We start from the raw sequence: 20,945 nt of genomic DNA, 5'->3' as shown, positions 1-20,945 counted from the left end.
ACAATAACCTTTCTGCAGTATTCTGCTACTACTTTAAAACATCTATAAATAATTAAGATTTGTTCTGTCACATTACTGGATGTTGTATCAATGGTCTGAGCAAGCAAAAGCAGGTCTAGCACTAATCAGAAAGACTACTTACCTCTTTATAGGAGATCCACTCATACGGCTGGTTTGGTTTTCTAACACCTAGACATGGACCATTATCTAAAAAATGATAAAAGTTACTCAAAATTTAACCTCCGATTCCTCTGTCCTGACATCACACTAACTACATCCCCTGTGTTAAGCCTCTAGATTCTTTGTAGACACCTTCAGAAGACAAACCTTTTATTTTAGAAGGGGCACAGGGAGGGAAACTGGGGAAGGACAGAGAGGCAACAAAGGTTCGTTTAGGCTAAGGAACACAGCACTGACTTTATTCACACAACTCTGCTTCACAAGAGGTCACAGTTAAATTTGCCTTCAAGAAAGCTCCCATCCAATATGTTTATCACATTGCTAGGTAGACATTCCCTACCCCCAATTGCCTTTCTAAAGAGCCCAGACCTTTAGTTCTTGACATATTGTTTAAAAAATTATCTTTAATTTTAGACTTACTTGATACTTGCACACCCCTTTGGAAGAGATCATAAACTGTTCGCACATCATCGTAGTAGTAAGTCAACAGTTCATCGCTGTTAAGAATAGAGGACCTTCGAGCATGCTCACCACCCTAAGAAAAATCAATTAGAAAGATTAGACACACTTGTTGGTTACAAATGAATGGGAATTTCCTGAAGGAATAAAAACACCTCATCCATTAAGTTTCGTTATCAGCCATGGCAAATTCTGCTTGAGACGACTTCAGTTCTTTTCACCATCAGGTGAGAGACCTGCAAGGTTTCCCAGGACATTGTTTAAAGAGTCAGACTGCTCCCTGTATTACTAAAAAAACCTGTCAGGCAAAACCTTGTTCCTCAGCTACCTAGGATAGCACAGAACAAATGAGAACCACAAAATGCCCTTTGACACTCCTTACTAGACACAGGGTTTTTCTTAAGAGATGTTTTAATCTATTATTGCAGTATATAGCATAATTAATTTCATCAAGCTTTCTAAATCACTGCAGCCTCAGAGCTCTCTAGATGCAGTATTAATGCTGAGATCCTAATTTACTTTTCTAATTAAGATTACAAAACATAATCACACTTCAAACTCTGGTTTCAAAACCTAAAAGATTTTAAGGGTGGTCAACAACACCCTAAAACTGTTCTCGTAAGTAAAATACTCTGTACCAGATAAAAATGGAGTCCTTTAATCCAATTTAAAGTTCCATCTTACAAAAAAGGTTTCTTCCTGATATAGTTAGAGGCAGTCAAGACAATACTACCTTGAGGATTAAAATCACCGTTTTTCAGCAGGTGAGCATTTACATAGGCTACAACTGGAAGTCAATACAAGACTGTAATAGCTCATAGTTTTAACATAGCCTTTTTAGAGTGACTGATTAAATAATCTCATTTTGTATCAATCAAGTTTCACAAATTGCAGTTATGCAAGTACTATTGGGCCACATTTATTAGTCCTGCTATGACAACAGACACCTACAAGCAAGTTCTTAGCAGGAAGAGCCTAGCTGGTTAAACAGAGGGTCTCGGATAAACATCACCTAAGATTCTGTCTCTATCAGTGGTTATAGTCAACTCCTGGCTCTTTCACAACATCAAATCCTGGACTAACTAAATCTGTGCCTCAGTTGTGCCATCATCCACAATGTCAAAAACCTGCATATGCAATCATAGGCTCTTCCTGGCCATTGGTTTATTTTCCCGTTTTCAAAGTACCTTGGAAGATCAGAGAGCAGCTGTTCATGTATAAGCTAGATAAACACAGGTTTATCTGCAGAAGATGTCATATTGCCCATGTCCACAGAAAGGAGCTAGCACATTAAAGGCACAGAGAGGAAAAAATATTTTAACACTAAAACAAGTCTAACTGGTTTTAGCAAAACGCTATGCGTAATGCAGGGCTTGCCACTCCTTTGACAGTAAGCAGAAACATACACTGTGAACATGACCCAGAACAAGTTAATGACTGGCTTACCTCTAAAAATTCATAACATTAGAAATTCAAGAGCATACTTGCACTCAGACCAACATCTACTCTATCGGAAATAAAAAGATCACTAGTACATGTCTCTGCCTGGAAAGAAAAGCAAGACTGCTTGCTTTATTTTGCTGTTTCACACATCTTGGATAACCAAGGTCAGCTTCTAGATTTTCCCAGTTTTACCACCTCTGGAGCTAAACCGAGGAAGATCACACAATGTAGTTTGTAACCACCATCATAGGTAATGTCAACAAGTGCAATGCATCAGTACCACGTTTGAAGTGCTACAATTCCTGTGTCAGGTGAATATCCTAAGCCATTCCTTGGCAACAGTCAAGAAATTTGTTTTCTCCTCATCTGAGCTACTACTGTTTTGTTTACATGCCCTATTACTCAGCACCACAAAACCAGTTTTTGCAGGGCCTGAGGCACTAACCAAATTTGAGGATGAGCCTTATCAGACAGACAGCACACTGCTTAGATACAAGACTAACTGCACTGTCCTTCTGAAAAAACAAATTCTATAACAGACTACTATTAAAAAAACCCATCAGTTCTCATGATTTTTCAGTAAAGGGAAACATAACCAACTTATGATTTGCTTACTTTATTCTTTTTCCCCAAAGTAAAGTGAAATTAACTGAACTTTCAACAGCCCTAGTTTTACTGAAAAACACCCAGTTCCTTGTGCTAAGGCCATCAGGAGTTCAATATTATTCTTCAGAGATGCAGTGAAATACACCTGGATATGCTGAAGATCATTTAGACCTTACCTTATACTCCCAGTTTCATCTCATCTACCAGGAAATATTATGGTATTAGTCTATGCTTTGCCTGAAAACAGTAGTTCTTGCTACTCTAAGAGCCTGTCCAAAGGGTCCTTATCCAAAATATTTGTGCAACATCTGGGAAAGTTCTGTTCACGGCAAACTTTTGGAAAAATCGCTGGTCATTACAGCCATCAAGACGTCTGAATCTCAGGACTGGAATGTTTGGCTGATTTCACACAAGTTATTTGTATGGGATCAAACACAGAATCATGTAATAGTTCAGGTTGGAAAAGACCTTTAAGATCATCAAGTTCAACCATTAACGTACCACTGCCAAGTCCACCGCTAAACCACGTCCCTAAGCACCACATCTACATGTCTTTCAAATACCTCCAGGGATGGAGACTCAACCACTTCCCTGGGCAGCCTGTGCCAATGCCTGACTACCATTTCAGTGAAGAAAGTTTTCCTCATATCCAACCTAAACCTCCCCTGGCACAACTTGCAGCCATTTCCTCTTGTCCTATTGCTTGTTACTTGGGAGAAGAGACAGACCCCCACCTCACTACAACCTCCTTTCAGGTAGTTGCAGAGAGCAATAAGGTGACCCCTCAGCCTCCTCTTCTCCAGACTAAACAACCCCAGCTCCCTCAGCTGCTCCTCCTAAGAATTGTGCTCCAGACCCTTCACCAGCTTCGTTGCCCTTCTCTGGACACACTCCAGCACCTCAATGTCCTTCTTGTAGGGAGGGGCCCAAAACTGAACAGAGTAATCCAGGTGCGGCCTCACCAGTGCCAAGTACAGGGGGACAATCACTTCCCTGGTCCTGCTGGCCACACTATTTCTGATACAAGCCAGGATGTCATTGGCCCTCTTGGCCACCTGGGCACACTGCTGGCCCATATTCAGCCAGCTGTTGACCAACACCCCCAGGTCCTTTTCTATTGGGCAGCTCTCCAACCACTGTTCCCCAAGCCTGTAGCCTTGCATGGGGTGGTTGTGACCCAAGTGCAGGACCCAGCACTGAGCCTTGTTGAACCTCATACAAATGGCCTTGGCCCATCGATCCAGCCTGTCCAGATCCCTCTGTAGAGGCTCTCTCTCCAGTAGATCAACACTCCTGCACAACTTGGTGTCATCTGCAAACTTACTGAGGGTGCACTCAATCCCCTCATCCAGCTCATTGATCAAGATATTAAACAGAACTGGCCCCAATACTGAGCCCTGGGGAACACCCCTTGTGACCAGCCATGAACTGGATTTAACTCCATTCACCACAACTCTTTGGGCACGGCCATCCAGCCAGTTTTTTACTCAATGAAGAGTACACTCGTCCAAGCCATGAGCAGACAGTTTCTCCAGGAGAATGCTGTGGGAAACGGTGTCAAAGGCTTTCCTCAAGTCCAGGTAGACAACATCCACAGCCATTCCCTCATCCACTAAGCAGGTCACCTTGTCCTAGAAGGAGATCAGGTTAGTCAAGAGCAGGACCTGCCCTTCATGAACCCCTGCTGACTGGGCCTGATCGCCTGGTTGTCCCATATGTGCTGCATGATGGCACTCGGGATGATCAGCTCCATAACCTTCCCTGGCACTGAGGTCAGGCTGACAGGCCTGTAGTTCCCTGGATCCTCCTTCCGGCCCTTCTTGTAGATGGGCATCACATTTGCTAACCTCCAGTCCACTGGGACCTCCCCAGTTAGCCAGGACTGCTGATAGATGATGGAAAGTGGCTTGGTGAGTACTTCTGCCAGCTCCCTCCGTGCCCTTGGGTGGATCCCGTCCGGCCCCATAGACTTGGGTGTGTCTACACAGTGTAGCAGGTCTCTAACCATTTCCCCTTGGATTATGGGGGCTTCATTCTGCTCCCTGTCTTCCAGCTCAGGGGGCTGGGTACCCTGAAAAAACTGCTCTGACTATTGAAGACTGAGGTAAAGAGGGCATTAAGTACCTCAGCCTTTTCCTTGTCCTCTGTCACTGTGTTTCCCCCTGCATCCAAGAAAGGATGGAGATTCCCCTTAGCTCTCCTTTTGTTTCTAATGTATTTACAGATACATTTTTTGTTGTCTTTTACAGCAGTAGCCAGACTAAGTTCCAGCTGGGCTTTGGCCCTTCTAATCTTCTCCCTGCATAACCTCACAACATCCTTGTAGTCCTCCTGAGCTGCCTGCCCCTGCTTCCAAAGGTTGTCAACTCTCCTTTTGTTCCCTGAGTTCCAGCCAAAGCTCTCTGTTCAGCCAGGCCGGTCTTCTCCCCTGCCGCCTCATCTTTTGGCACATGCAGACAGCCTGCTCCTGTGCCTTCAAGCTTGCTTTCTTGAAGCATGCCCAGCCTTCCTGGACTCCTTTGCCCTTCAGGACTGCCTCCCTAGGGACTCTGTCAACCAGGCTCCTAAACAGGCCAAAGTCTGCCCTCTGAAAGTCCAACGTAGCAGTTCTACTGACCCCCCCCCTCCTTACCTCTCCACAAATCAAACTCTGTCATTTCATGGTCGCTATGCCTAAGACAGTCTGCAACCCTGACATCACCCACCAGTCCTTCTCTGTTCACAAACAGGTCCAGCAGGGCACCTTCCCTAGTTGGCTCCCTCACCAGCTGTGTCAGGCAGTTACCTTCCCCATGCTCCAGGAACCTCCTGGACTGTTTCCTCTCTGCTGTATTGTATTTCCAGCAGGCATCTGGTAAGTTGAAGGCCCCCATGAGAACAAGGGCTAGCGATTGTGAGACTTTGCCCAGCTGCTTAGAGAATACTTTGTCCACCTCTTCATCCTGGTTGGGTGGTCTATAACAGACTCCCACCATGAATTCTGCCTTGTTGGCCTTCCCCCTGATTCTTACCCGTAAACACTCAACCCTATCATCACCATCGTTAAGCTCCAGGCAATAAAAATACTCCCTAACGTACACTCCCTACTGCCTCCCCCTTCTGAAGGCTTTACAGCCATCCATTGAAGCACTCCAGTTGTGCGAGTCATCCCACCGTGTTTCTGTGATGGCAACTACATCATAGTTTTCCTGCTGCACAGTGGCTTCCAGCTCCTCCTGTTTGTTGCCCATGCTGCGTGCATTGGTGTAGATGCACTTCAGTTGGGCTATTGCTCCTGCCACCTTTTTGGGGGGAGAAACCCCAATTCTTATGTGACCGTTCTCAAGCACTTCCATGGTTTCTAACACATCCATAGGCCTTACATCTTTGCTGCTGCATGACTCTCCATCCCCTACCTCCATTGAGGCAGCAGACCAAAGGAGCTTGCTAGCACACCATCCCTCAAACATTGGTGTGCCACCCCCAGGCTTATTTCTAGCAAGCCTGGTTTTACCCCTTTCCTCCTTCAAATCTAGTTTAAAGCTCTTTCAGTGAGCCCTGCTAACTCCTGTCCAAGGATCCTTTTCCCCCTTTGAGACAGGTGTACCCTGTGCTATTAGTACTCCCATACTAACAGGGAGACAAGCACACATCAAGTGATTCTTGAAAGACAAGGCAAGCTAAAGTTCTGGTAGTGTATCAGAAGAATGTAAGTAAGTTTAAGTTTTCATGAGTTGAATACCTCTGTCCACATTTGAATCTTTTCTTAAGGGAAGAAAAAAGCCAGAGTCACAAATCCGAACTCTTACTACTAGAAAATACTGACATCCTACTGTATTTATATGCTATCCTTCTACATGCTTTAGCAGAACTTGAGCCAAATAGAAGTATTTGGGTTTTTAAAGCAAGATTTGATGTATTTGACAGCCATGTACCTGCACTCAAAGCCAAAGTTGTTCAGCTATCGGCCACCAATGGCAAGAGCAATCTACAAGCAGACAGATCCAGATGTGCCTACAATTACAGACATTAAGGGTACACAAGCTTTGCAAAACACAGGACTAACACCTTATTTCTACCATTACTGTAACACTGAAATTCTTAACAATATAGTGCATGATTCAAGTATATAGCATGAGTCTCAGCAATGCAGTCTCACACTAGTCAGATTTTATTTAGAATTACTCTTCATTAATCTTGTCTCCCCTCCTACAGAGGAGGGATTCAAGTGGATCCTGAAAGATTTTCACCTATACCTCTGAGAAGTTCCCCTGAAGAGAGACCAGGTTGGGAGCTTTGAAGGCAAGAGGGTTTCTTTCAGTGAAGTGTAACTGTAGTATGCATACTTTAAAGATTGTACTCCACATCTTTTAATTGTGGCATCCGCTCTAGAAGAGCTGATACTTTCAGTAACTCTTTGTACCAATATTCAACTAAGTGTGCAATCTTTATGCTCACTCAGTGATGGTTAAAATGGGTCACTGGGTGCTGGCCTACCAAATCAAAGCTTTCTAGAGATGGGAAGTGACCTGGAACAGCAGTAAATAGGATCTTTTTCCTCCCATATAAAGTTATGAAGATTTTTTTATCAGAACATGTAGAAACCCTACTCTAGTCACTGACTTCATTTAAGTTTGTTAGAGGCCAAGGAAATAAGTCACAAGTCAGAATTAAGCAGAAGCTTATTTAGAGTTCAAAATTAATCATTAACAAACAGGTATATTAGATATTAAAACAGTAGAGAAGAATTGCCTTCTGCCATGTCTTTTTTGGAGCATATTGCTTAGTCCCTAGACCTTTTAATATTGTATTGCTTAGCCAGAAAAAAAATGTTAAAACTAATTTGAGAGCAGGATTTGATATTTTTCTTCTGTGGAAATAACAGTCCATCTTAACACATGTACAAGAGAATGGAGTAAGTGAAGTGAAATTCTAAGCAAAGTGTAGTAAGAAACTGAATCCCAAGCACTGTATTACTCTTGTTACTGTTATAAAAGTACCAATTCTAACAGACACTTGAAACTTGCTTCAAAACATACATTTTCATTTGATTACAGTTTGGTACAGTTTACAAAATTACATTAAGGGCTGCATCTGAGCCATCAAACAAAACCAGATAGATCTTAGTCATTTCAACATGTTCAAATTTTGAGCTCTTTTATCACCAAGGCATGCTAACACACTCAGCTGTTTTTCATTTAAGTTTTACAACTCTTCAGTCTTCCTATTAAAAATGTATTTTCTGAAGAGGCAATGAAAAATAATGCTGTTATACCTATCTTGCTCTGATCAGAGAGCTGATGTTAATTAGTACAATATGTATCAATGACACATTAGGTAGTTTAGTGAAGTCTTATACTACCAAACAACAGTTTCAATCACAGAACCCAGTGCCAGACAATTTAGTTTGAAGAGGTAAAGGCAGTGAACTGAGACTGCTGTCAAGAGTCTCAAGCAAATAAGCATTTGTCACTGGTTCTATGGCCAGTGAAGAGCCACTGTTTTACCGTCCTCCAATACAAAGCCCCCCAAATCTGCTGAAGTCTATACTGACTAGTGAGGCCCTCCACAGCTGGAAAGCTTTCACTGCTAGTTTATTCCAGCCACCAAAACATGCTGCTGTACAATACTATTCTACCCACTGTCTAAGTGGCTCCTGTTAGGACTGGGAAAGCTCACCAGTAGAAGTAAGATCCAACCTCTGCATCCTTACTCTGTGTGTTCCTTGCAAAGAGATATTTTTGGCACTTATCACATTGCCAGAGCATATTTTTGTTTCCCCTTTGTGTAATTCTAATAGCAGACCATTGTTTGCTATAGTAGCATGACGTGTCAGTAAGCTTACTGTATACCATAACGGTAAGATTAGGAAATAAGTGGTACTAACTAAATTTTTGAATGGAGGGGGCCATCTAATGCTTCATTCTGCAATTTCAGTATCATGAAAAATTGCAAAGAAAGCACCTGATTTGAGGCTACAACAGGAGCTTGCTTTGCTAAAGTTCGTGAAAGTTTACCTACTGTAAATTTCGAACTGCTCTGCCATGTTTCTTTACATCAGTTTGTAGTTGCACTTGATGCAGGACAACTGGATGCAGTCTGTCCACACAGAAGAATGTGCCGTAAAGGGAGACTTCAGTCCCAAATATACATAAAATATCTATAGTGGTAGTTTCTGACTATCAAGAGTAATGCAAGAAACTGGCAGCCTTACAAGCCTACATTTTGTAATTATCTCCCTTGAAGATCACAACCTTTCAAAGCTATCTCCTTCCTTCAAAAAAGGAAACACCTTGTCTACCCTGAAGAAACAGATGCACTCTTGAAAGAATGAAATAAGTGGTAAAAATCTTGATTCTGTAGTGAACAGGGAAATTGATACAACTGCTGCTCAGGAAACCCGAGCCATGTAATCACTTGTCTATATTTGCTTCTAAGCAACAGTTCCTCCCAGTCAGACTGTTTCCATATTGGACTTCACTATTAAAAAACCCACCACCTAACAGCAACTCTGTCTGCCTCTAAAAAAGCATAAAACAAAAGCTAAGCTAGCATATCCAGAGTTTAACAGGTGGTTGCTTTAATTTCAACTTACTTTATGGCTGGGATCTCTTGGCAGGACTAATATATCTTTCCACAGATCATCTGAGGACACTTAGTGCCCTCTTCATGCTTGTAACCCAATATAAAGTCTCATCTGTCAGCGATTATAAACTAAATGTTGTAACAGAAAAGTATTAGCCTTATCAGTATACACCAGCATACATACTCTGACCCCAAGACCTAATTTAATAGGTCATGACCTAAGCACATGTCCAGGAATTGAAAACTACACTGTGCCAATTGTAACATTCACAAGTTTCCTCCCACCAGTCAGATCCGTAGCTCAGTTTTCTCAGCACAGTCTTTCTCCCATGCTAGTTACCACCACGATGACCTCAACCCTCAAACTGGTTTTCAAATTCAGACAGCCAAAAACCTGAGTTCAAGCCGTATTTCAGAAAAAGAACAAACATGCCCTGAAACGTATTCCCCCCACACTGCACATTTAGAAACACTCTTATGTAAATCAGCATTTGGTGTCTCTCAATGCTGCCTTTAGGCTTCAAAATTCAGTGAACAACAGCATCCATTAAGTGACACTTACCTCTACTTCCACAGATTGCATTGCTAAATCACATGGTGGTTTTAGTGCTTTTGGTCTTGTTGCATACCAGTAGGTCGTGAGAGCTGCGAAAGCACCGAAGCCCATCAGTGTATTTGTCGGAAGGGTGCGCACATACTGTCGGACATCCCCAAGTTCTGGCATTCGTAGGTGTCTAAACAACTCATGCGCTTGCATTGCAGTTCAGTGCGGTTGTCCCGACGCTGGAATCTGTTGATAGGAAATGAAGTTACACACACAGACTTGAAATCCCCTTTTAATTCACTTTTGTTGTAGGAGAGCGCTGTATGCTTTGCCCTGCTAGCTTCCCACTATCAAAATAATTTCATCAGCCGCTAGGTAGGCAATATCTTTGGACTTCAGGGCTGCAATTAAATAAGCAAGCAATTACTGGTTCATACTCTAGAAAAACAGGTGAAGCCAACAGGAGGCAATTTCTGCAGGGTTTTAATATTGCTTTTAACAGACAGTGCATTTTAACAAATCTTTTGCCTTTTTTCTTTTGTTGAAGGACAACATTTCACAAGTGCTAAATATTTACTTGTAGAGTAGCTGTACTATAAGACTGTTTAAACAGTAAGCATCAAACAGGGAAGTCAGGGAGATGGAGGGAAAGGGTATAAGACATTAGCTTGCCTGCATTAGCCTAACAGAGAGCATCCTAATCCTAGAGTAGCACAGCAGGAGCAGGGTTTTTCACCTCAAGTCCATTAAATAAACTCACTCTCTTTTCTACTCTGCCCTCAGTCGTGCACAGAAAGCTCGCTACAGCAAGCTGCCTTCACAGCTGATATCCTCCCATAGCCCCTCTACACTAGCAAGGTTCCTATTTCTCCCAGCACCATGCCAGCAATTTATCTCTGGCCACGAGGCAGGCTAAAGCGGCATCCGAGGGGGCCCAAGGCAGCAGCAGAGCGCGATACAATCAAGCGCAGGAAGCACGTTTGATTTGTCGCATTCACACAGAAGGAAGAACCGAAAGTGGCTGCTCCCCACCGGTGCCCGCTGACACGGATATTCCACAGCAAGAACTAGCTGCAGGGGGAAAAAAAAAAGGGATTGCAGTCAGCTCGTGCTCTCCTCTACAGCCAAGGTCTCCCAGGACGGCTGTCACATGCCGGACCCAGCAGCTCCTGCCCACTAGGTGAGAGGTAAGCAGCGGGCAGCCGGCCTGCGGGGGGCCAATGGCAACCCGCACCCAGTCACCCCACCACCCGCCGAAGGGCACCGGCCTGCCCGCCCGGCTGGCCGCAGCGCTCACAGCGCCTGTCACCGGCCCCGCCACCCAGCCACGGCGGACAATGGCCGCTGTCGGGGTGCGGGGTGGGGGGGTGGGGGAAGACACGCGTTCATGTATTAAGCTCTGCTTGCTTGAAGAGCCGAGACGTATTTACCCGGATAATTTAGGTCCCGCCATTTCCTCCGGACAATAAAATTAAACAAAGGACCTAAAGAATGTCAAAATGCATGTTTAAATAGCTAGAACATACTGTGTAACAATACACCGCTGCAGGACGGCAGCACAGGAGACGCTGAAATCCAAACAGGCAGAATCATATGCTGCTTAATTTTTAAAACCAACCATACCAGGCTAAGATTTCATATTTCTACAGGAAAATCTCTGGTTTACAGTTTGCCCTTGAAATCTTTACTGCTGCAGTCAGTTATTCAACCAGGCAATAGAAGAGCTGTCTAGTTCACAAAAAGTCTAACCAGTATTTGGACAAGGGTTTGCTATAGACAGCAAAAAAGCCATAAAAATAGTTCAAAGGGCTCATGGTTTCACAATGTTAGCAGGACAGGCTTAAGTAAGGTCATGGATGGGGGCATTGGGGTGGAATCAAGTTCCACCTCTGGAAGGGTCCTGGACCCATGGAGGGCTCCCCAGCCTGCAGGCACTGCCCCCTCTCCCCACCACTTTTTTTGTTTTTATGGCACAGCCTCAGGGTACAGGGCTGCATCCCCTAGACATGCAGTGCAGGGCCACTACAAAAATGCATTTTGGTTATTTGCACTGTGATACACAGCAGACTGTGCTCTCTTCATCTTCCCTTGGCATAAAAAAATTCAATTGCTGACTTAATAGTTAGGATTACCATGCTGTTGCTTTTTATGCATCAAATCATGCTCATTAGCATTGCAGGCATGAAAACTACTTCATAGGTTTTTATTCTTACTGTTCATCTGTGTAAATTAAAGGTCATTCCAACACGGAAGTCTTGGCTTACAAGTTAATTTTGGGTATATCATAGACACCATGTTATGAAACTACAAAAGGGGGGCTATAACGTATGTAAGGGCTAAGAGCAACCTTAGCTCTTTTCTCCTCAAGCCCCACAATAAGCACCTCTGACTTTTAAAACAGATACTTGCTTTGCTCGCTGCATTAGTCATGATGTGTCCTGCACACACACTATATGATTTAGGAATGCAATGTAATGAGAGAGTTACTCTTTGCAAAGGCTGCGGTGCCATTACAGTTAACAAGAACTGAAGTAAACATGATCATTTCATTCACATAAAAGTCCCATTGTAGTCAAGGAGCTGCTACGATTTCAGCCTAGGTGGAAAGAGATGCACATCATTACTTTTCATTTCCTTGACCAGTTGTTTGTGGAGCAGCCTGTAACGTAAAACCTTTCCTGAGCAGTTATACTACAAGTTATCAGTTACGTAATGATACATTTTACTGCTTAGGTTTATATTGAGGGATGACATTTTTATTACACCTTCTGCCTCATCAGCATAAAAACCAAGGTTAAGACAGTTTTCTGCAAGACTTAGCAGATAGTGTTAGAGCTAGGAATTGCTTAGTCATATCAACTCTTGTTTTCTGTATTTAAGACAAAGCCAGATGCAACAGGGAGAATAAATTCACATTCCTAACACATGCATCCAAATATGCCTCATCAAAAAAGGAGGCTTCAATACCTCCCAGCCTTCTTTGATCCATCTCAGTATCTACTTGGCTCATGCTCCAATCACATCAGACATCCAGAGTCTTTACTATAACCAAGAAGAGCAGTTTAGAGCAAGATATAAAGATCTTCCCAGTGGAGCTAGGATCTGGCTTTCAGTCCTTTTCCTCAAGGAAGGACCCAGCTAATTCTGCTCACTCAAGCGAGAAAAGCCATGCTCTCTTCACAAACTCAGGTCCTGCAATTGCTTCTCATCCAGATGAGATCTGGACCACAAGGAACAGACTCAAACTCAGCCCCAGTGCGAGACAGGAGATAGCAAATGACTGCAAGTCACAGGTGGAGACCCAAAGGAAGAAGATCCTGGGTAACAGGAGTACCAGTCTGTGATACTCAGGTTGCTACATGTAGCAAAAAACCCAAACAAACAAAAAAATCTTTGAGCAGAATGGACAATGTTTGAGATCAAAACCACTTTTTCCTCAATGCAACCAGTAGTAGTTTGTTTGTAAGTTTAGAAACAATACCAGGCAGATACAGGAAAGTGGTTTTAGTAACAGGTGAACACTGCTTCAGAGATAACTACTGTTCTGGCCACCTCCACAGAAACAGCAGTTCCCAAAATCCAGCCCATGAAAGCATCCCTCTGAACTCATGGTATCAGATAGGTTAAGGAGCTCTGTAGGGCTCAGACAAAACCAGCTCTCTCTGCTCACGCACGCACCCCACAGCACCCAAGACTCATTCTTTACAGCAGAGCCAGTATCTCAAGGCAACGACCCAAGTTGGCAGGACTCCGCCGTTCTTTGCTGCTCCTACTCTCGGCGTACAATGGGCTATTTACAGCGGGCAGCAGCCTGCCTATTGTCTATCCATAGCCAGACATCGTTCGAGTGCAACGGAAAAGAACAGGAGAGCGGCCGTCAGCTTCTGTATTGCAAAGAAAACAACCCCAAGAACCAATGGCCTCTTTTCCTCTATCCTAATATTTAGATGAACAGCACACCAACATTGCAGTGGCCTGCCATGGAGGCAGGCCCAACACATGGTGTAAAAGAAGTGGCTGTGTTGTTCCTACAGCCTCTTGCAGGCAGGAGAAAGCTACAGACAAGTTACCTATCTCTGATTGTGAGCAATATGGCCCTAAGATGTTTCCACTATGATATGCCGGAACAGGGGATCAGCCACCCATATACCTTTGAGTTATCCTGACAGCTACTTGCCATTGCAGTTTGTTGTTTTCTTACTGTTACAGGTTACGCCGCACAGCTCCCACAGATCTCTGTTTTACTGAAGTCTTTCTCCACTCATCCTTTGAAAGAGCAAGTGCAGAATCATGTTCTAGTTCCTTTATTGACTATAAAAGAGGGTGCAACAAATAGCTTTGGCTATTAACAAGAGAAAACCTTTTGTCTGAATAAAATACACAATCCTAATCTCAGAGCACATTTACAATCAGCTTAAACTTGAGTCATTCCCCCCTGTCCCAGATACATGCTCCCACAACCCTCTTCATGCTGGCCAGGCACTCACCTGGTTGTGCAGTCACACTAGGGAGGCGATCTGGCAAACACCGTTTTCCTGGGTTAGTTCTGATGCTAGTCCTCAGCTAGATCAACTCTCATCTGCATGACCAGATAGCCATTAGTTCCCAGAAGGAAACAAGACAGCACAGCTGGGAAAAGGATGGACTACACCTTAAGCGTGCCACTCCAAACACTGCATGCAAGTCCTCCCAGGATTTTCTCCCCCTGCCCTGCAGTCAAGGCAGTAACTTGACTGAGGTCTTGCAATCACCTGTGACAGAGCCAAACTGTAACCAGCAAGGAAACCACAACCACCCTCAAGATACAGCAAAGGAGCACAGGTAATTGAGACCTGAAGGAGAATCATCAGTTTAAGCCTTGTATAGCATGAATACGACAGCAAGATGTCTCCTGTGGTGCAGCCTGTCACATCATGTATGACATGACAGCCTCTCCTTAGCCACAACAGACCTTCCCAAACAAACCAAGTTCTGTAGAACTGTCTAATCCACTACTCTGCCCTTTTCCTCCTCTCCACCTACACCCCACACCCACCCCGTACCCCCCCCCCCCCCCGCCAAGTAAAAAACTAAGTATCTCCTCTTACCCAGAATCACCTAGATCACCCAGCCAGGCTTCTGAGCTATAAACCCTCCTTTCAAAGCAGTAACTGTCAGATTCGCTTTCCTGCAACAATAAAAAGGGAGGAACTAAAGCTGTTAGTGAGGAACTCATCCCATGCACAGGTCCATAATATTCACACCCCCCCACACACCTCCAACACCCCTTCAGCCCCCCCAGTCTGGCTTTGGGCAACCAGAAGGCATCATGCAGTGGTTCAGGTCTCCTCTGCTGGTTCAGTTTCTGTTCCTGCATTTGGGATGAGGCAGGACCAGAGGGAGGCAGCCTACAAGCTGGATTCAGCCCCATCAGTTGAGCCATGGCGATTTGCTTCATAAGCTGCAACTGCAGTTAAGACTCTTGCTGCAGCGTTTAAGGAGCACTACATCTGATACTGATGTGTCAAGGCTCTGTCCCCATCTACAGGGAAAGTCACAGCCCTGTCCTCAGACCTTTGGCTGCAATCCTCTTGCAATCAAATGGAACAACACCTGGATTCTTGCCTCTTAATGATGTCCAAGGAGTAATCCGAGTGCACACCAATGAGGTCACTGGAGTTTATTCCAGTTCAGAAGCTGAACCACAAGAACCTGCTCAATGCCTTTTGTGCAATTACAGTCCTTCAGCAGCACCTGGTAACCCTGTGTACTAAGGTAAACCAATACTTCCCACTAAAACCTTTGAGGCAGTGATCGATTTAAGTTTCCTTTGATCCATGCCTATACACACACACAACATGTCACTAAACAGTCTTATCAGTTTCTCATCTTCAAAGACCACATAAGGTGCTTACAAATATCTGTTTTGCAGCCTGAGTTATTATCCATTAGAATCGCATCCCTACAACTCTGACTTGCAAGTACATCACAGCAATACTCTGATTTAACCTCAATCCAACTACAGTTTAGATGAAAATCACCCTACAGAAGCAAATTGCTACAAACCAGCAGCTTTCTGGTGGCATTAACAGCTTGAGTAAGTCATACCAACCCATTCGCTCTACTCGTCCCAGGCAAAGGCTACTATTCAGAAAGCCCAGAACGTAACATCAAGTTAACACATGCTTCAAGTGCTCATCCGAGACTCTGCAAGAATGAGTTTCTTACTCACGCTTCTGTCACCTGAAGTCTAGCAGAAGGCAACCTGGGTCAGGCACACTAAGCCACGTTGCATCACCCTAGATAGTGTTTACATTCACAATGATGTTTTAAAGAAACGTAACCTTTAACATTGAGAGCATACAGATCAGTAAGTACTTGCAGGAAGCGACTGGTTCACCGAGTGACCTCCCAACACCAGTATCACAAGAAAGAGCATGACAAACCAAGCAACCCCGTGACCTCAAGTATTAAGGTATCCCTGTACTTCCTGAGAGTCAGTGATAGTAAGCATCATCTTCTACCTTTCCTAGGAAACTAATCCACCCTCACCAGGCTATTACTGCGGCCCAACTGCAGAGGCCAAGTCTAGAAACAAGGCACGTGCAGTATCAAACTAAAAAGCTTAAGTGTTCTGGGTTTAAGAACAATAATTCATATAAAAAGCCATAAGTCCTTTTCCGCAAACAAGACATCATGCACTTCTGCTATAAGCCTTAAATGGTCCAACTACAAAAACAAAAAAAAATTTTTCCTCTAAATCTCTGTAAAACCTTGCAAGCTGTTTTCAGTCAGTTTTGGACAAACTACCAGTACTACTAACATTCAAATCCTAAAAAAAAAAAAAGAAAAAAGGAGTATTTTACTATCATATTTTACTCTCTGTAGATGAGTATCTCCCAACATGAAAGGCAGCAAGACAGAGCGGAAGCCTTGTGTTATCAAATGTCTTGTTTCAGGAATCAAGCAGGATCTGCAGAAATGCAAGCCCCCCCCATCTGCAGCCAGGGTTCAGCCTACTGCCTGTAAAGGTCAATGCTGTACAGCAGTGCTTCCCTGAGCCACACAGCATTGTGAACTCCCACACAAAACCATTTACCAATGAACAAATCACCTCCCCTCCTGTTTGTGAGGACTTCTGGGGAGTTATCGCTGGTTATACTTAACATATCTGAACTTGTAACTTAGCACATCAGGGAAGTAGGATGTGGCAGGCAGTCTATTCATCAGACTACCAGAAGCCCAATTTATCAAGCAATGTATCCCCTTGGGCCAGAATCTCTCTCCCTCTCTGCCACACACTTGAAAAATGTTGTTTGAAATCTGAACAGCACATTTGAAAATGGTGCTGTTAGCCTTTTTGAGTCTACCCATTTCAATCAACTGTAGTACCAAGATTTAGAAAACAAAACAAAAGACAATAACCTACTACTATCTTCTGCTGCTCACATTACTCAAAGTGGTGGTTTTTTGGAGGGGAATAGAGAGCGAAGAAACCACTTACTCTTCCCCACTGGAGATCAACACACCCAGGACAGATAAGGTACAACACACCTCTATCTCCTCCAAAAAAATCCCATGAGGTATTAATTTCTGGTGGAGCAATGAGGTAGGAGAGTCAGCTACAGAAACTTTACTCAAGAAACAGGAGAGTCACTTACTCGGAGAAGTATTTTAAAGTTGTCTTTCCTTCCATTTTGAATTACTAGTTTTGTTTTTCCACCAATACCAACCTTGTACTTGCCCTTGAGGCAAAAGGCTACTTGGGGGTTTGCTTCTCAAGAACTGAAAACTTACTTCCAACATGACGTTGGCTGATTTGTAGTTGTAAAACAGCATCTACCAAATTTAGAAGCTGCCTTTTAAATTCATTATAATCATGCAGTCCCCAGAATAGGCTAAGGCCATTTGCTCAAGACCTTGAATTGAATACACTACACACAACAGCTACTTGTAATTACAAGCTTTAGATTTTCCCCATCAGCCATCCTCAGACATTCGCATATTCCAATGCAAGCAAGCTAGATATCCTTGGACTTTAAAGGATCAGGCAGCAACAGTATGGTTCCGTGAAGAACTTTGTATTTCAGTATTTGCATTATTAATACTGCTATTCTTGCAAGAGGAAAAGAAAGATATTTGTCAGTAAACTCAATGCCTTCTGCACTCAGAGCTTCTTGATCCAAATCTCTTGAGCTGAGAAATCTCAGCTCGGCAGTATGAGAGCACCTTCCAAAGCAGAGAGGCGAATACAAACACCCCTGAGCCGGCTCAGGAGACTGCATGGTTCCCTGTAAAGCAACGTGGATGAAAACAAATCTGCTACCACCACATGGGATGGCTCTGTGGTCCAGGTACAGATATAGAACCACGGGGTTTCAATAGCAGTTTCTTTAGATGTCACTCTTTCCTATCACAGGACCTGACCCTCATATCTCAGACTAACCCAAGCAAGGCGTATGTTTAGACGGATTACTAGGTCCAAGAGGGTGTCTATAATACCCCAGACAGCTCACAGACATGCCCTTCAGAAATTCAGAAAGCTTCAAGTGTTGCAATTCCTGTTCCACAGGAACGAGAAATGTATGCACCCTAGAACAAAAGCATCATGTAACCAGGTGAAACCCCTGCGCTGTAGCACGGCAAGCCCTACCTCACAGCAGAGAGCAGGCCTGCAAAGTCAAAGTCACTCAACCTTCCATTTTAAGCCAGTTTGCCTCACGCTACATTTCCATACGCGCTCCCAACTGCTTAAAAACAAGCTGCTCCAAGCGCATGCTGCGCTCACGCCTGCTTGACGACAAGGTCCAGCAACTAAACGCTAAACCCCTCAGGTTAACACGCAGCCCTGCGCTCCCCAGCCCGCTGCCGAGCCTAGGGCTTTGCTTCTCCGGCAGCGGGGCCGGCCGGGGCGAGCACCCCGCGGCCCGAGTTGTTTACCCCGGGCCGGGCCGGGGGAGAGGGCAGCGCCGGAGCCGGAACAATGCCCCGCCAGCCGGGGCTGCCGCGGCGCCGGGGGAGGCCGGAGCGGCCGGCTGCGCCTGCCCGAAGGCTTTCGTGCGAAGGGAAGCCGAGCCGGCTCCAGGGGCCGCGGATCGGAAGGGAAAACGCGGCAGCACCAGAGAGGGAGCCCGAGGGGATCGGCGGCGGGGCAGCCCCGCCGGCACCCGCCGCCCCTCACCGCCAGCCGCCCGGCCCCGCAGGTGACAGCGGCCGCGCAGGCCGCCCCAGCCCCGCGGTGAGGGGCCGGGCGGCGGCTCCGCCAGGCCCCGACGGAGCCAGCCCGCCTCAGCGGCGGCCGGGCAGGTTACGGCCAGCGCGTCCCTGACAGCCCCCGGCCCTACGCCGGCAGCGCCGCCCGCCCCGCAGCGCAGCGCAGCGCAGCACGGCCCAGCCCGCGGCCTCGTCCCCGTCCTCCACCCCGGGTCAGCAGCGGCACCCCCGAGCCCCGCTCACCTACCGACGGCGCCGGCAACGACAACCACGGCTGTGCGCGGCTCCCCCGGCGCCGCCCTATTTAAGCCGAGCACGGCGGGAGCGGCGTGTACGTCTGCCGAGCCCGCCTCCTCCGCCCGCCCGCGCCGCCCCGCGGGCGCTAGGGCCCCGGCCCGCCCCGGCCGCCGCCGCGCCTCCCTCCCCGCCCCCGCCCCTGCCCCTGCCCGCGGGGCCACAGCCCGGCCCGGCCCGGCCCGGCCCGGCCCGCCGCCCGAGGGCCCGCCGCCGCCCGAGGGCCCGCCCGCCGCCCGAGGGCCGGCAGCCTCCGGGGCATCGCTCGGCTGTCCCGGCCGGCCGGTCTGCGGGTGCGACAGTAATGCCTACCAAACCCCGGTGAGGGCGGGGGAAATACCGTACGTGCGGGCACAAATGCCAGGGGAATGACAAGCGAGGGAGAAGAGCACACGCAGTGCAGGGTGCACCGCTTTATACCCCGCAGCTGACAGCTTGCAAGGGAAGTTTTCGTACAGCTCTGCAAAAGACATTTGCATCCAGTGTAAATAGGCCAAGAGGACGCGTGTTTCAGTATGAAAGCACTGGAAGAGGACGATGACCTTGTTGCAATCCGGGGAGTCATCCCTTCACCGCCACTAAACTTTGTTCGTGAGGGGGCCGTGGGTTTGGGGTGCGTCCTGGTAAGGCAGAGGCACCTGGGGCCATGCCAGTGACCTCTCGCGGTTATCTCACCTGGTTTTGGCTTGGCCATGCGCTTCATCGGTCCGTTCGACCTGTAAATCATCAACCAACGTCTCAAAGTCCCGCTATGGTGCACAGTCTGCATTGCCATAGTTTTTCCTGCATGGTATTTGGGTTATTTTAAGTGTGTGTGGGGGTTGAGACTACACAGATTCATAGATAGATATCTATAAAATATTTTGTAAATTATTGGAGGTATTTTTATTTTACGTAAAGGCAACCAGTGTTCCCTGATGCTTCAGTTTACACTGGAGTACAGCAGGCATAGGACTTCCTGCAAAATGGAGTTTTCACAAAGGAATGAGCCCACACTCACTTTTTAGCACAAAGGAGAAGGGCACTTGTGAAGCTGCCGACAGTCCGCGCTTAACCGCACTTAGGTTCACATTGTGGAGGGGCTCAGAAACGCAAAATAAATGCCTGTCTCAGGAAAAGAAAAGGAAGCATGTAATCCAGGAGTCCCTCTGATTGACTGCAGCTGCTAGCGGGCATGGAGTCCGTAGCACCACTAAAGCCAGTCCAAATAAAGCCCCAAAGCACAGGCATGCGTGGACATCAGCTGCTCTGCCACCGCTGGGCTCTGCCGGTGTGTTCCTATCGCACCGCACTTCAGGCTCGTGTAGACACAGACAGACTGTGCCAAGGGATTTTCGCATTACGTCCAGGGTTTTGGATGAAGGAATCAAGTGATGTAGAAAGAGACCATCTCAGACACTGGTGACTTCATGTTTTGTCCCAAATGCATCTAGCTTCCATCTGCCAACCCCCAAAACTCGTTATGATTTTATCTACTGTGCTAATTAATCCTTCATTATCACGTCTTTCTCCACGTCTGGATTTCTAAAGGCCATAAACCAGATGTTTTAGGCCTCGCTCAGAGAAACTTCAGTGAACTGATTTTCTCTTGCCTCTCACTGGAAAGAGGGTTTCTAAAAAGGCTCTCTCTCTCTCGTACATACATCTTCATGAATCCCGTCAT

At 45.9% G+C, this 20,945-nt stretch overlaps 1 protein-coding gene across 3 annotated transcripts in view; it reads right to left on the bottom strand.

Moving 5' to 3' along the window:
- ACSL1 (acyl-CoA synthetase long chain family member 1) overlaps positions 1–20,945 on the bottom strand; it is a 48,559-nt gene that overhangs the window by 23,266 nt on the left and 4,348 nt on the right. The window contains exons 1-4 of one of the 3 annotated variants that reach the window (XM_087737807.1): positions 19,236–19,361; positions 9,815–10,042; positions 601–715; positions 143–207 (exon numbers count right to left, since the gene is read on the bottom strand). In XM_087737807.1, coding sequence (XP_087593933.1) covers positions 143–207; positions 601–715; positions 9,815–10,009 — 375 coding nt within the window. In that variant the 5' untranslated portion in view covers positions 10,010–10,042; positions 19,236–19,361. Of the gene's footprint in view, positions 1–142; positions 208–600; positions 716–9,814; positions 10,043–19,231; positions 19,362–20,945 lie in introns of those variants that run through there. The other 2 variants (XM_087737808.1, XM_087737809.1) reach the window with 2 other exon arrangements.

Source organism: Nipponia nippon, unplaced genomic scaffold (genome assembly GCF_047370975.1).
Source record: "Nipponia nippon isolate SJK-2023a ecotype South Korea unplaced genomic scaffold, ASM4737097v1 scaffold_6, whole genome shotgun sequence".
NCBI lineage: Eukaryota > Metazoa > Chordata > Aves > Pelecaniformes > Threskiornithidae > Nipponia > Nipponia nippon.
This window is presented reverse-complemented; position numbering and strand designations above follow the sequence as displayed.